This window comes from Linepithema humile, chromosome 4 (genome assembly GCF_040581485.1).
Source record: "Linepithema humile isolate Giens D197 chromosome 4, Lhum_UNIL_v1.0, whole genome shotgun sequence".
Taxonomy (NCBI): Eukaryota; Metazoa; Arthropoda; class Insecta; order Hymenoptera; family Formicidae; genus Linepithema; species Linepithema humile.
The window spans coordinates 31,250,199-31,265,392 of NC_090131.1; the positions used below are offsets into that span (position 1 = coordinate 31,250,199).

Genomic DNA, 15,194 nt, shown 5'->3' on the forward strand with positions numbered 1-15,194 from the left:
CTCGTAATCACCATTCGATCGTGTACTTACCGATTCTTCGCTGGCGCTGGCATGCGCGGCCTGTTCCGCGAGCGCGTTCACCACAGCGTTTATCGTTTTTGATTCACTGCCAAGATCCTCCTCGCGATGAGCCACCAGATTAGGATTCTTTCCGATTTTGTTTAGCCTAAAAGAAGAGAATGATTAAGCGTAGGGAATGTCGCATGAGGCGTTGTTCACACCAAATTCTAAACCACTTAGCAGCACAGTGATTCATCCGCTTCGTGGCACGTTATCGCGCTTGCCGCTTATCATCTGTACTCAACAGTTATTGTTATATGTTCGCAATACTACTTGCACTGCTAAAGGTAGTTGAATGAGGTAAACTAAGAAAATAATTAATACTATCTTTGACACACACTGACCACCAAGTCTCTCCAGGCTCGTCGGCCCATTGACTCACGTCATCGCAACAGAAGAATAGAAGAAAAATCTCAAATTTTGATGTACAATAGTTTTTACATTCTGTATAAGGTGCTCTTCCGTCGCGAAAATATTTCTGCGACATTCTTCAATCTTCAACAACATTGTCAAGAAGATAAGTTACAATTGATAGTATGATTTTCTCTAGAATTAACGTTGCATAATAATGACTCCGCGGATGTGTGACAAAAATAATACTTCAAATAATTTGTAAAGTATGTTATGCCAAATTATGAGTATAATATTATCATGTAATGAATGTGTCGAGAGTGTAAAACTTTTGCCACTTTGGCGTTAAACTGCAATCGTTAGTCATTCAATCGGGTAATATCCGACTTGATTAAATATCCACCGCTATATCGGACATTCCCCCATGTATGCGTACAGTACATGCATACTGTAAACTGTAAATTCTTACAATTCAATTCCGGCGTACTAGCCGTATCAGAGATATTTCGAATAAATTTAACCCTCTCAACTCATTGCAAACATCCTAAGTTAGTGCGCTTTCATCAGAAACTTGTCCCAGATTCTTCCCTGAATTCTGCACTGTCTCGTTTTATAGTCGAAAAACACAATTTATGGCAATACTTGTTTAATTCTTTTCTTTTTCTTCTTTCAAGTCAAATTTGATTGACATGTGTGTGTATGTGTATGTGTAAAACAAGCGTCGAACTCTAATAACACATACGAGAATCGATATGTTTGAGGAAAGAGAGAAAGAGCGAGCGACATGATTTCAACAGGCGGCAAATGACTGATCTCCGTTTTGTCGGACAGTACACAATGCTCAAATAAAGTAGAATGGAAGTGGGAGTGATGATTGACATCTATTAGCACACCAACTCGATAGAACAAACCTAACCAAAGCTTATACCTCTCGGCGGCAACGCTCTCCATTGTTCTGCGCATTAGTGGATACTGGTCCAGCACGACGTTGAAATGATCCACCGAGAGGCTGAAGAGATTGCAATAGGTCTCCGCTCGGACCGATGCTACTCTCCTCGCGTTTGTCAACAGACAGATTTCGCCGAAGTAAGATCCGTCCGACAACGAAGTCGCGACTTCTCCATTCGCCATTACGATATCGACTATGCCTTCTTGTATAAAGTACATTTTCGAGCCGATAGTACCTTCCTTAATGATGATATCACCTGTAAGTTTATTCCCGTTTGAATAGCACGCACGAATCTTGAGCGCTGCGCCTTACACGCCGCGGGAAATACCTTCCCGTGCCGTCACGTTAAACGTCACGTTAAACGTGTACATGTGTTTATCTATGCGATAGAAAACGCATTTAGCGATAGTAACAATCGATATACCTGGCTGGAAGACTTCGTATCTGAGTTTCGTGACGACATCCGAGACGAAATTCGAATCGGCGTTCGCGAAGAAGGGCACGGACGCCACCAGCGATCTGCAGTTGTAGTTTATCACATCCTACAAGCAAGTGATGCAAATTTTGTACAACTTTTGTCTTCAGCAAAAGATATGGAAATTGTCCCGAGTATTGTATCCCGTAAAAAGATGTATTACATTAAGTTTAAATTTTTCGTCCGTCTTTTTTTCAGGAATGATTACCACGCATAATCGGTATATATACCGGTATATAATCGATAATATCGGTAGTTGAATCGGTAGTTAATTTAAATATTTCACATGTATGTATCTTATCGTACTTCTCTCAATTTTTCCGAGAGTTCTCCAAGAATTAGCTCCTCATCGAAGAACTTTCCTTGGTAGCGATGTTCGAAGTACTCCGTGATTCTTTGTCTCATTTCTCTCGGTAGTTTTCGATAGGCCATGTATTCCTCTACTTGTTTCACCTACGGGGGAAAAGAAATTTAATTTCGGCCAATTTCGAGCGAATCGTATTATTAGTCGTCTTATCTCCTTCTAACCTACCTTCTCGCGGTATTGTCTTCTCGAGGAATCGAGGGATTGAATGAGATTCGTCGCGTGTCCGAGGAAAAGAGCGTAGCACGTCGCACCACTGATCATACTGAGCATGGTCAGCCACATGTCGGTTAACGATTGTGGCGGAAACCTACCGTACCCGATACACAGCATGTGCGACATAGCTTTGAAGAGAGCCCACGAGTATTGCTCCAGCCAGAATGAGTCCTGCAAATAAGCGTAACATGAGAATGCATTGGTCATGCAATTGTTTATTTTGTCTTTCATATTAGCAAAATTAAAAAAGATATATGAGGTTAAAGGTTTGGAAAAAGTTTATGAGAAAGAATTTATTTCTTTTATCTGGAAGAAAATAAGGATAAGATGAAATCGATTTTTTAGATGAAGAAATATATAAATATACGAATATTATTTTCTCATTCTTTCTTCTTTTTCTTTTAATTTTTAATTATACTCCACAATGTTTGTTAGTTGCGATGCAGCCGATTTATTCAAGTGACAACGCTGATTACTTACCTGTAACTCATTAATGGCTACCCATGAATTACTGGGAAAACCTTGAAGCATAGGGACCAAAAATTGCAGACAGCCACTCCAATGGCCGATTAAGAGCATCATACAGATCAGGTTAAATATCCGCATGAACACTGACGCCATATTCAGGAACTGCCAACAACAATGATAGAGCTTTACTTTCGTGCCGGATCAGACGCGTCTGAATGTTTTTCATACTTTTTGGTTTTTAAAACTTCTCTCATTTATCCAAAAGCTCCGACTGCGTTGTGTACAGCAAGTAAGCGAGTGTTGCACAAAAACGCATTAGATATATAATTCCTCGAGTACACTGTTCTACTCTTGTCCTTGTTTGTTACTTAGGTTACTGAATAAACTACGTAACGAGATCCGACACTAAGATCCGATCATTTTTCGATAGTTATTTTACCAAAAATTTTAACACACGTATAAATTGCGCGGAGAACAAGTCTGTTTAACCCTTTGATCAATAAAGTATACATATCTCTCTATGATGAAGGATAGTGAATTTTTACAACATTTTTTTATTTGGAATCGAGATATCTTCGCAGTACGTTTCAAAGATTAATTTAATTTGACGGATTAACTGGCTTAATTGATTAAAGGATTGATATTTTGTTCTTGATAAATGTGCGCGCGCGCGTGTGTGTGTGTTAAGCAAGAATCAATGTTGAGATCAATATTCAGATCTTAGCGCGGATAGTTTGTATGAGTATTATATTTTTCCTAAATTATCATCACCGTTCATAGTCTCGAGATTCTTCTTTCTTGTCCGTTAAGAAAAGCATGCTACATTAGAAAATACGCATCACATGGCACACAAAAGAACAATTTAATGTAACCTAAAGACGTTGATAAATAATTGGTTATTCTACAAATGCTCTAACAAAAAATATCAATCATTTCCAACTGGTTGGGCCAAGATTCTCAAACCACTTATGCGCCAAATGTAACAAAGAAAAAAAAAGAAAAAAGGAAACCAAAAAAAAAAAAAATGAAAAACACAATCGACGTTTATCTAATAACGTCGTTGCAATCTGTTTGGTTTCGAAATAAATTGTAGTCATTTGATTCTATCGTGTGCGCAATAAGTATGATATGGGAATCCGTCTGTACTAAAATTAAAGTCGGAGAACGCGGAGAACATACCGACAGGACTAAATTGAGAAGTTAACTCTGTTTGTGATTTTAGTTTATTTCAATCTTTGAAGGTTGAGCGTTTTTCGAGAAAACTGCTTTTCTCTCAGCGATTCTGTGCAACGCCCGTTGGGTGAATAAGTGATTTGTATCCTTTTTTCTTAGTTACTCTTGTGTTAAAATCGAATATTATTAAACAGATAATTCCAACAAGTAACTTTGGTATTTTTAGTCAAAGCCATCCGTATGTGACTAATTTTAATACAATGCAACAAGTGAAATAAGCCTCTAAACATAGATTCACGATATCATATAACTTATTTTTACCCAGTGTAGAAATTGGAAGTGATTTCCATCGAAAATTCAAGAAATTCATCTCTCCTAGGCGCAATTGTAAATTTATTCGACAGATTAATTTCATTTTACTCGTCAAGTATTAGCAATACGATTGATAAATTACTCGAAGAGTTGGTGTCGGATAGTCTCAGCGTTCTTCTGTTAATCGAAAAATAATGATGGAATAATCATCTAAAGATCGTCAAAAGTATCATGAAGTGCGCGATTCAGTTTATGGATATGTACATAACGTATGTACATGTATGGTGATGACATATATATCTGTTTCCGCGCACGTATGCGCGCGGCATTCGCAACGAAACACGACAAATGCGTCGCGATAATGAGTGTGTCATGCACCGCGGTATTTCGAGAAATTCCGTTCAAATGCCTTGCCGGCGGCGCAAATAAATTTTATTATGACACCGTCAAAGCATATGTGATGGAAAATTTCCCATATCCGGCTTCGTTATGTGCGACGATGAACAGGAGTTTCCGAACTTAAGCAGTGCGCTTGCCCAAACACCCGCAAAAATGGTCTTGACACGAGTCTTCAAGTTTTTAATCTTTTTATAGTCTGCTATTTATCATGTTTAAAAGTTTCATACTTTCAAGTTCACTTTAGATTTATAATTCACGACAGACATAGGAGATGAAGATAAAATTCTATTAATAATTTTATGTGCCGTCTAAATAAGAAACATTTGGAAAATCAGAATACACAATCAGGATACACATACAAAATGTGTATCGGCGATTGTGAAATGTGTATACCAATCCTTCCAAAAAATTTCCTTTGTTATATAAAATTATCAACTGATTTGTAATACCTAACTGAAATAGGTGTCAATCGCGTGAATTATAAATCATCTAGATCTGGGTTTTCTAACTAGTAGGTTTTATATATTTTTGCGAAGAAGAATTTAATAAAAATTGTCTTAGAATTTGTTGATAGATCTAAGAACAAAATGAAGGAGAACTGAAGCTATTTATGGGGATCTTGTCGAGTCTTGGGCAATCGCGGTATAATGATCTTGAAATCATACGGCTGTGGGACCTGTCCCCTATATAACACAGTTAGGTAATTACTCTTGCACTTAACCGCAAAAGTGACAGAGCCATTGCAGTACTAACATAATGACATAATGACGTACAATAAGCTCAAACAGATATGTCTTACATTGCTGAAGACAGATAACTTAATTTCCTACGTTTTGGAACAATTCCATACATTTGTTCTTTACACTTTATTGCGATAGAGTTGTAAATGCTGCGATAAATGAAAATTCTCAAGTCACACATTAGAACAATTAATATCACATTACGTTACATTTAAAGTAAGAAATGAATGAACAAACGAGCTCCATCTCAAATCTAATGATAAAAAATTGTTTTTATCCATATCAATAAGTTAATATTTGTTCTTAAAATTGGACGATTGCGTCCAAGTAGGTTGCCCAGCTTTATCACTCGTGCGATTGCAATGACCTCTCCGTCATCAAAAGATCGCATTTACGTAGTCATCGTAGATAGAGCTATTGGGATTTAAGATTGCAATTACATAGAAGGCGGTGAAAGAGAGATGATGCATCGCGATGCGTCCAATCGCCGTAGGATTTCGATGAAGCGTGGGGAGCTTTGGTTATCTAAATGCGATAAAACTTTACGGGTACTAGTATCTATTAATGGTGTCGTGGCACTCTCCATGGATAATGATCAATGATACTGTTTCTGCGCCTACGGGAAACAAGTAAGAACACGGGAAACTTACTACTAGATAACACATAGCTCAATACATTACCTGTCCTACAAGTAAAGATCGTGTATATACGTGTAACATACACGTACGCACGCACACGCATACCTATACCGTCAGTGTTGTAATAAACAATGCTACAGCACAATGCGACGCATATGTATGCGAGTGGCGTGGCTCTTGAAACCAATGAAAAAGAAAAGGCGGTACGCTTAAGATAAACGGGACACCGTAATTCAACATCGACCTTCTTTTCTACGAGACAGTCACAAGTCTAGTAAAGATAAAAGCTTGATTTGTTATATCATCACGATGATGAGTAAACAATCAACGATCAATGAGTCAGCAATGAATACTAATTAACGGATGGCGATTGTAAGTGGCAATACAACGAATGTTCTAAACGACATCGGAACAAAAGTGAGTACGTAAACTAAAAGACACAGAGAACAACCGACGAGGAACGAGTCCGCGAAAAAGAGATGTTTGTCGTGGGCTTCGGACTTGGGCCGTTTTGAGATATATAATTGAGTGATTATTGAGCATTGTGAGCGTTATGAGGGACGAACGAACAAAACGCAACTGCCAAATCAAACAACGATGTTGTTAAGCGGCGCAAGGCAAGCCACGAAGCAAGAAAGCGGATCTTGGCTCTCTCATCATCCGTTTTGCGTTTTTATTCTTTATGGTTTTGCATAAGCACACATAGATAACCAGCCAGTATTACGCAGAATAGAGTGCACTTTCTCGAGAAGCAGCAGAGACAGAGAGAGAGAGAGAGAGAGAGAGAGAGAGAGAGAGAGAGAGAGAGAGAGAGAGAGAGAGAGAGAGAGAAAGAGTGGGTAGCAACAACGGGGGCGGCTCGCGCAAGACGTGCTTGGCGAGGTACCAAAATGTAAGGGTGAAAATTATTCGCAGAGCAGCGACACAGAGGAAGCGAGCTCTCTACCCTTTGTACACATTGCACCCTAATTGTTATTTTCCTTGCGTTGTGATTTGTGTTTTATTTTTTTTTCTACTTCTTTTAGTACTTTTCTTGAAATAGCTATGTGTCATAGATACGGCAAATACAGTGGTGGTGCGATTTGCAACAAAGCGACAGAGAAGGGACGCCCAATCACGTGCGCTCGTTTTCACAGGATCGTGCACACCGTCTAGCGATCAAAAGCATTTTAAGATATAGTGCGTGGAGACAGGCTGATTGCAGTTGTCCATTGGGGTATTGAAGGACTGGATGGTGGGAGTGTTCAAGACGGAAGCGAGAGAAATTTAGGAGATGTGGACGATACAATAAACAGTTACGTAGCGAACGAGAGGAAGTTTGAATTGAGAGAAAATATAAAGATACATACATACACACTCGTATGTGTGTATGTATGCGCGCGTATGTAGGTATGTATGTATAATATATACACACACACCACACACTCCACACACACACACACACACACATACACACTTATAAAGAGACGAAGGAAAGAGGGAAAAGGTTCCACGAGTATGACGATCGCTCGAGTCGGACATGTCACACCTTTCGACAACCGATTCTCGTTCGTTTTACAGAGTGCACGTGTTGAATATCGCGCCAATCGACCGACGATCATTGAATATTCGGGTCTCTATATCTGCGAGGTGACGCCGTGCTGGCAATGTAGCACATATTCATAATCAAGCTCGGACATTTTCTTCATTTATATATATATATAATATATATAAATATATATATATATATATATATATATATATATATATGTATATATTTTTTTATAAGGTTCTTTAATATATAAGTCACACACATAGTTACATGTACTTTCTCATCGCTAGGCGGGTGCCGATGGTGAATGTATAGAAGCATAGCCTATTGCTGCTGCGGGTATATGTAATATGTATAATGCGGCGGAAAGTAAAAGCTGAATGTTTGTAATAAACCAACGAGCCAATCAGCGTACAGCTTCTCCGTCCAATTAGCCTCGTTAGCCCCGCACCTGGTTTTTGCGAGACACCGACAGAACGGCAGTCGATCGGTTTAACACAATCGATTTATACACAATGTCATATATTGTCTTTGGCAAGGATTGATTCGTTTGATAAGATATGTCAACTCAATTTTGAGGCAAAAATTACGAGATTTCTATATTGTTTGGAATATTTTACCACCATTTGCATTTGTAACACTGAAGCGACACTCTCTAAGCGTATAATATATATAATATCAATCATTTTTTCTTATTTTCATTAATGTTACATTCAACATTTACATGAAAATTATTATTAAAAAGGTATTATAACGCGAACACGATAACTTTTTATTGTCGGGGATTTGATAACTGTTAATCAGATGCCGGTCAGCAAGGAGAAGGTGAGTCAGGAGAATCGACTTCCTTCTATCGAGTCTCACGGTGGATGGGGAATCGGCGAGGTTAATTCGTGGTGCGAATCGAATGGACGTGAGCTCGCGCGTTCGTCAGGGCGGGTTACCTTAAAAATAAGTTCGCTTTTGCTGAAACCGGACTTCTTTTTAGTCATATTGTCAGAACTTAGGCGCCCCCTCCGCTCAGTGCGTTTTTTTTGTAGGTTCTGCAATATCTAGAAACAAAAGAAAGCGGGACATAGCCAGACATAGTAAGAAGAAGGCAGGTTAGTAGAAATTTCGCAGGTTAATAGAAACTTCACAGAGAACAGGAGAAAAAGAGGTGAAAGTAGTAGTGTAAGAAAGAAGAGGAATCAGAGGTAGAAACGGAGTGAAAGTAATAGAGAGGAGAGAGGGAGAGAAACGTCGGTATAGACGTGTGTATATATATATATATATATATATATATATATATATTAGTCGATAGTTGCAAGATATAAAAAGACAGTGATACAATGATGCAGAAGTAAGAAATAGTATAGGAGCAGATCGTCGGGTGGTTACAAAGTCGATTTTCTTCTTGTAGGGACAGAAATTTTTGTGTAGAGTGGCCACGTAATACAATGAACGCTGAAAGGCAGTCCCATCCCTAACGTATCGTCTCGTCGCAATATGCGGTCCATTAGGTGTGCAAAGATAATAATAATAATATCATCACGTTCTCAGTACACCCGTTGAATCAGGTCTTACAGGTCTTACAGATCGATTATGTGCTGATTACGCTAGTTTACCGATAAAATAAAAAAGAAAGAAAAACAAGAGACGATTTAAAAAGTATTGCTATTCTACTTTTTATCTTCTTTTTTCAAAAATTATAATACTGACACATACAAATGCACAAGCAGAATTAATAATTATATTAGGTATCAGTGTATTAGTATCGATGTAGATCTGCTCACGTAGCTTTGCTCACGTGTAACAACCGTCTGATATCGAAGCGATCGATCGATTGCACGGGTGGGGAGATCGGTAAAGTGTGAGTAAAAGAACATAAGTTTTAAAGAACAATTTCGGTGATGAGAGTGAGCATGTGAAAATACAGTTTGGGCAAAGGCTCGAAAATACCGTGACAAGAGTAACAGTTCGATGATCCGTGAATTAGATAATTAGTAATCGACAAGCCATTCGTTAATATCAAAGCTATCGAATCAGCAGTCGCGCGCCAAGCGTGAAGCCGCAGTTCCTTTTCAAGCTCGGATAAAGCTCGATGAATTAATTAGCGGATATATATATATATATATATATATATATATATATATATATATATATATATATATATATATGGTGGTAGATTGTAAAAATCGCGCGATTAACCCATAATCATAAGCCTTATCTTGATTTCGAACGCATTCAAGTCTATCGGAATAACTTAACACGCAAACGGAATTGACTTGATAAATCGCAACATTGTCAATGTCATCTTTCACATAAATTTTGATTAGTATTGTTTTAATTTAAAATTGTACGGTCAAAATATAATCCAACTATGCACTGGAGAGAGAATTCGAAACTTTAATAGAAGGTTACTTGTTTCCCTTTGAATAAATATTTAATTTATTGAATTCTAATCAAAGAAGAGATTAAAAAAAAAAAAAGAAAATAGAACAAAGCGTGGAAAGTACATATTAACTTATTCTCCAGGAAGTAAAAAGATCGATGCGAGATTTGTATCGATGAGAAAGGAATGTGAGATATAAAAATTCTGCTCTTTGTGAAAGAATGTGTGCATATTGCTGCTCTGCTGAAAGAAATAATTTGTGACGAGATAAATACATTTAACGTATGCATTTAATGGAAAAACCTCTCATCTTTCTGAGAAACTGAATGCAAAAATCACGAGATGAAAGAAACTCGGATATTATTAGACTTTTTCGAAAAGTTTGCAGCACCAAGTGAGAAAACATCGTACAAGTTACACATTAATGATACACAGATTACGTCAAGGATACGCTCATTGATCGATCTCACAATATCGATTTATCGTATCGTATCAATGCATAATAATATTGCATCAAGAAACGTGATTTGCGCCGCGCGTTATAAGCGCGTGCTGCAAAAATCACGCGGATGTATAATTACGAATTTCTACGTGACGGTTATATGATTTATCTCTTCTCTTAATGTATAGGTACATACGTGAATACGTTTTAATTTGTATATTGAATGCCACCAGTACACCTAACCATTATCGCGACGGTTCGCTACTGTGCGACTATTAACTCTAATGTGCGTGCTCACATAAGTACTCTCGTGTTTGTCATTTGATTTAATTACGATACAAAAGGCAACTGAATGTTGAATGTTACGTGCCACGGTCGGAAAGCTTTTGCACTCCTTACAAAGAGCAATGCATTTTGGTGTTTTTAATTAATTGATTGAAGAATAAGAATGAACGCGTGGAATTTCTGTGTGTGATCACATTTCTAGTCATATTTTAATTTGTTGTAAAATAAAGTGTATATGTACAAACATAAAAGAAACGTTTGTCTTGCTGAAATATTTGATAAAAGAATTAGTAAAGCATATTTTTTTAATACATGAAATATTATTACGTAAAGTAAAGTAGAATCAATTAACAAAACATTAAATAATAAATAAAATGGATGGGCAAATAAATTTGTCTATAATATTATAACGATATTAATTCTTAGTATAATATATCTCCTATTTTCTGTATCTTTTTTTATATTTCAGGTTATGATCTTTTAATTATATATACTTTATCTATTTATTACAATATATTACTACAAATTTAATTGAGAAACAAGTATAATTAAAAATGAAAATTTTTTAAATCAAATAATTGAAAACTTGAGATAACATTATAAACTATTTTATGCTTTTTTGATGAGAAGTATAACAGTATATCATCGTAATTTTGCAATCTCCAGATTGATATCGCAGTTATTTTATTAGTCAAATTTAATTTTGTCTGACAAGTCTTATTCGACGAAAATACTGCAACGAAAGAAGAACGAAAGTCGTTCTTTTCCAGATCTAGTCTGCGATTAATCGACTGTCCACTCCTCATTTCCCGTCCTTTCGCGAGAATGACAGTACATTATATATTTTTATCTACACGATGTGTGTGTGTTTTGCAGTGTGCGTGTATGTGTGTTTTGCAGTATGCGCGCGCGCCAACACACACGTATACACGCACACGCCGTATGTATTTCGCGGAAAATATGATATCTTGCTTTCAACACGCGTCGGACTGTTCGAAGGAAGCTTCCTTTCGTATAAAACTTTTCATTCATTGCACAACAGACCGGGACGAAACTGCGTCATTGGCGATTCGCCGTGCGATCGCAAAGAAGCATCAATTCTTCAAAGAAACCAGACGTAAAAGACGCACGCGAAAGAGAAGAAACGTCAAATCTTGCTTGCTACGTATGTATCGGGTGGCGAGATCGGTAAAACGACCGCGCGCAGTAGTTGTAAGGATCAGAGCGGAGATCTAGCGATCGCCGATGGCGGCAAAAATAATGCCATGCTGGAAAGTATTATCGGCATATTACAATATAGATGTCCTCCTGAGACGAACAAAATGTGAAAGTATACAGATACATACGTGAGCAGAGATAAGTATCGACGGCGGTCTGCGTAATTGTACTCTCCATCCTGGCGGAAGTAAAAATGTCAAAATGAAAAAGGAACGAGATCGTAATCGCTTCCTCCTTGTTAAATCAGGCATATCTAAACAACATGAAACAACAAGCAACCAGAAATGAAACGTAAACGAGGAAACGGAAAATAATCGATGGGGCTAGGTTTACCATGGGAAGGGACCGAGGGGAAAGGAGTAAACTGTCAGGGGATAAATAAAATTGGGGATACACATTGAACATCGCCAAGAATTTCGGACAAATAGGGTTAATATACACCTAACACTCACAGGCAGATCTACGGTTAGATCAACCAACTTTTTCGTCTGTAGAGCGGTTCGTGTCGAATACCTCGTGGTAGAAACTTTTCGTCTGATTTACTTTCGTCTGATTTACTTTCGTCAGATTTATTTCACTTGGACTTGGTTACTAAAGACTTTTTTGTCAATATTTTCTCGTTTTACGACGAGAAGTATGTATATCCAATTGGATATAGCGATACGTAAGCGTTGATTTTTCGACAAATTCTCGATTCTTAATCATCACCGTGACCTCATGCGCTACCATTGTCAAAAAATGGTGCATCCGTTACATATATATGTATATACTAGCAGTACATTACATTCATGCACACGTATCTAGATTATGCAGACCGTTGTTGAAAGAACGTCGATAATCGCTATTGATACGGTAATGTACATGCGCACCTATGTCGTATCAGGCCAATAAAGTTATGCAGCTTATGGGGTCGATGATTGAGAATCGAGAATTGAGAAATTTGAGATGAGCATACAGCTTGAACGGCGATCGGCGCGAACATTCCGCGACTATGCAATTGAAACGCGATCAAATAGTATTCGACATGACCGATTCAGAATGACTATTCGTAATCACAAACTGAGATGTTAGTATACCTAGCAGAATGGAACTTTCCAACAAAACCCGACAAAAACAAGATAGCATTTCATACCAAAAAACCGTTCTCAAGAACTGTGGCGAGGAATCAGCTATTCGGTGAAACATGGATTTTAACAATATAGTTAGTATAGTATAGAAAACATCGTTACTAGGGCATAATACTGCAAGCGCAATCATCATTCTCCACTGATCAATACATACTGGATTCTTTTCAGCTAATATCGCATCTTCTAAACTGTGATCCATGTCACACGTCGCATCGCCAGGACTACAGGACTAAGGGCAAGACTGATCAAGAGCTTGTCAAAATATTCCATGTGACTATTTATGGCTATTTATTTCTTACGAGAGAACTGTAACTATGCTTTACCACACGAGAGAGAGAGAGAGATAGAGTGATTATATAAGGTTTCGAACGAAATTAATTTCAATTGAAACTGCTAATGAAATTATTTTATCTCTTGAGAGGTCGCACACAAGTATAAGATTCTTTTTTGCGCGCTCGGGAATTTACAGCGGTCAACGGTTTCTCAAGCAAGCTGCATGTTAAAGATGAGGAAGGAGTTTAATTATTTCTTGTAAGTCTGTAGTACGCGCTTGTAACAAATCAGATCAGATGCACGTTAGTTTGCTCAATTGACGATTCAGATGTACATATATAAGTATACCCTTAGAAGTTTCCAACAATCTTAAAGCTCTTGATCGGCAATGCTACATCTCACAAACTGTCTCTAAATATGTCGGGCGTGTTATATGTGTAAAAAAACTCCTCGTATTGAAGAACTGTAAGTTACACGACAAGACTATGCACGTTCTCTATGAAACTCAATGAAAACGAGAAATATCACCACAAACGAAAACGACAACGATAATCAGAATAATCGTAATCAATCAGTAACAATGAAAGAAACGATAATAGTGAGTGTAATGATAATGATCTAGCGTATATAGATATATATTTATACGTAGAAACACATTGAGTTTTGTGTTAACGAACGCTCGAATGCTCAAGAAAGGGCAATCGGCCTTGGTTTCAGGGTTACTAGGCAGGCACACCTTGCTGGTTCGGTCTGGTTGGGGCGGTGTCGCCCGACGCTCGTAGTGTCTCTCCGGCTGTTGATAAAGGGGGATCTGCAAACCCATTCGGAAACGTGTTCTCGCAGTGCGCCTAGTAGTCATATATTGCTTTTCTTTGTGTCTTTTCTTGCTCGTGTATATATGTTGGGGGAGAGGGAAAGTGCGGAGTTTTTACGTTGGTTTGTGTGCGTGCGTGCGCGCGCGCGTGTATGTGTGTGTGTGTGTGTGTGTGGTGTGTGTCATATATATGTATATATAGGCGAGGTTGTAAAGATAAGGGGATCGTTACGATTGTCTCACGCTATTACTTGTGAAGAAAGAGTGAAAGTGAGACATTAAAAATATTTTTCGATGAGATGATGAATTAGATTCTTCGTGAGATATAAACGGAGCGACGTGATAATCACGTTCACTTCTAATACCTTTGTTTCTAATCAGATATTGTACGTTTGTTTGATAAGTTTCCTATTTTGTGCGATCATGTTCATTCGGTATTTTAGCGATTTGTCCCTGTATTATTGAATGTTAATGATGAATTAACCTGTGTGACAAAGTATATGAAATAACAATGGCTTATCTCTTTCCAATAGTTGAAAGAAAAAAGTTTGATTGCAAATATTATATAGTATTATACATCATGCTCATTTCCCGTGCTTATTAAAGAAGCGAAAATAACTTAAAATTATTATATGAAATGATTTATAAATCAATGATGGTGAATACTTGCATTTCTTGATATGCGATATCACGCGTTCGTCAAAATTTATCTTTCGTACTCCGAAAATAGACTGTACTGATGACAACGATAACAAGAGGAAGATAATGAACCGGAAATATTTAGTTAATCTCCGCCTGAATAAATTTATATTTTTCAATAATTTTTTCAAATGTTTATAGATAGATACAGGATGGATATTCTCTCATTATCGTTGGCACACTTTCGATGCCATTGACTCGTCGATTTTTATTGAAACTTTAAGTCACTCTCGAAAGTAATACAAGAAGATTGATTTAATATTAAAAAAAGTGTTTCATCTCTAGT

At 37.5% G+C, this 15,194-nt stretch overlaps 1 protein-coding gene across 9 annotated transcripts in view; it reads right to left on the minus strand.

The window, feature by feature from the left end:
* Positions 1 to 15,194, minus strand: part of Ih (hyperpolarization activated cyclic nucleotide gated potassium channel Ih) — a 120,853-nt gene that overhangs the window by 12,154 nt on the left and 93,505 nt on the right. For 2 of the 9 annotated variants that reach the window (XM_067353602.1, XM_067353606.1), the window contains 8 exons: positions 14,132 to 14,206; positions 8,621 to 8,728; positions 2,896 to 3,045; positions 2,368 to 2,586; positions 2,142 to 2,288; positions 1,785 to 1,902; positions 1,328 to 1,616; positions 31 to 166 (listed from right to left, as the gene is read on the minus strand). In XM_067353602.1, coding sequence (XP_067209703.1) covers positions 31 to 166; positions 1,328 to 1,616; positions 1,785 to 1,902; positions 2,142 to 2,288; positions 2,368 to 2,586; positions 2,896 to 3,045; positions 8,621 to 8,728; positions 14,132 to 14,206 — 1,242 coding nt within the window. The remainder of the gene's footprint in view (positions 1 to 30; positions 167 to 1,327; positions 1,617 to 1,784; positions 1,903 to 2,141; positions 2,289 to 2,367; positions 2,587 to 2,895; positions 3,046 to 8,620; positions 8,729 to 14,131; positions 14,207 to 15,194) is intronic. The other 7 variants (XM_012375715.2, XM_067353607.1, XM_067353603.1 and 4 more) reach the window with 6 other exon arrangements.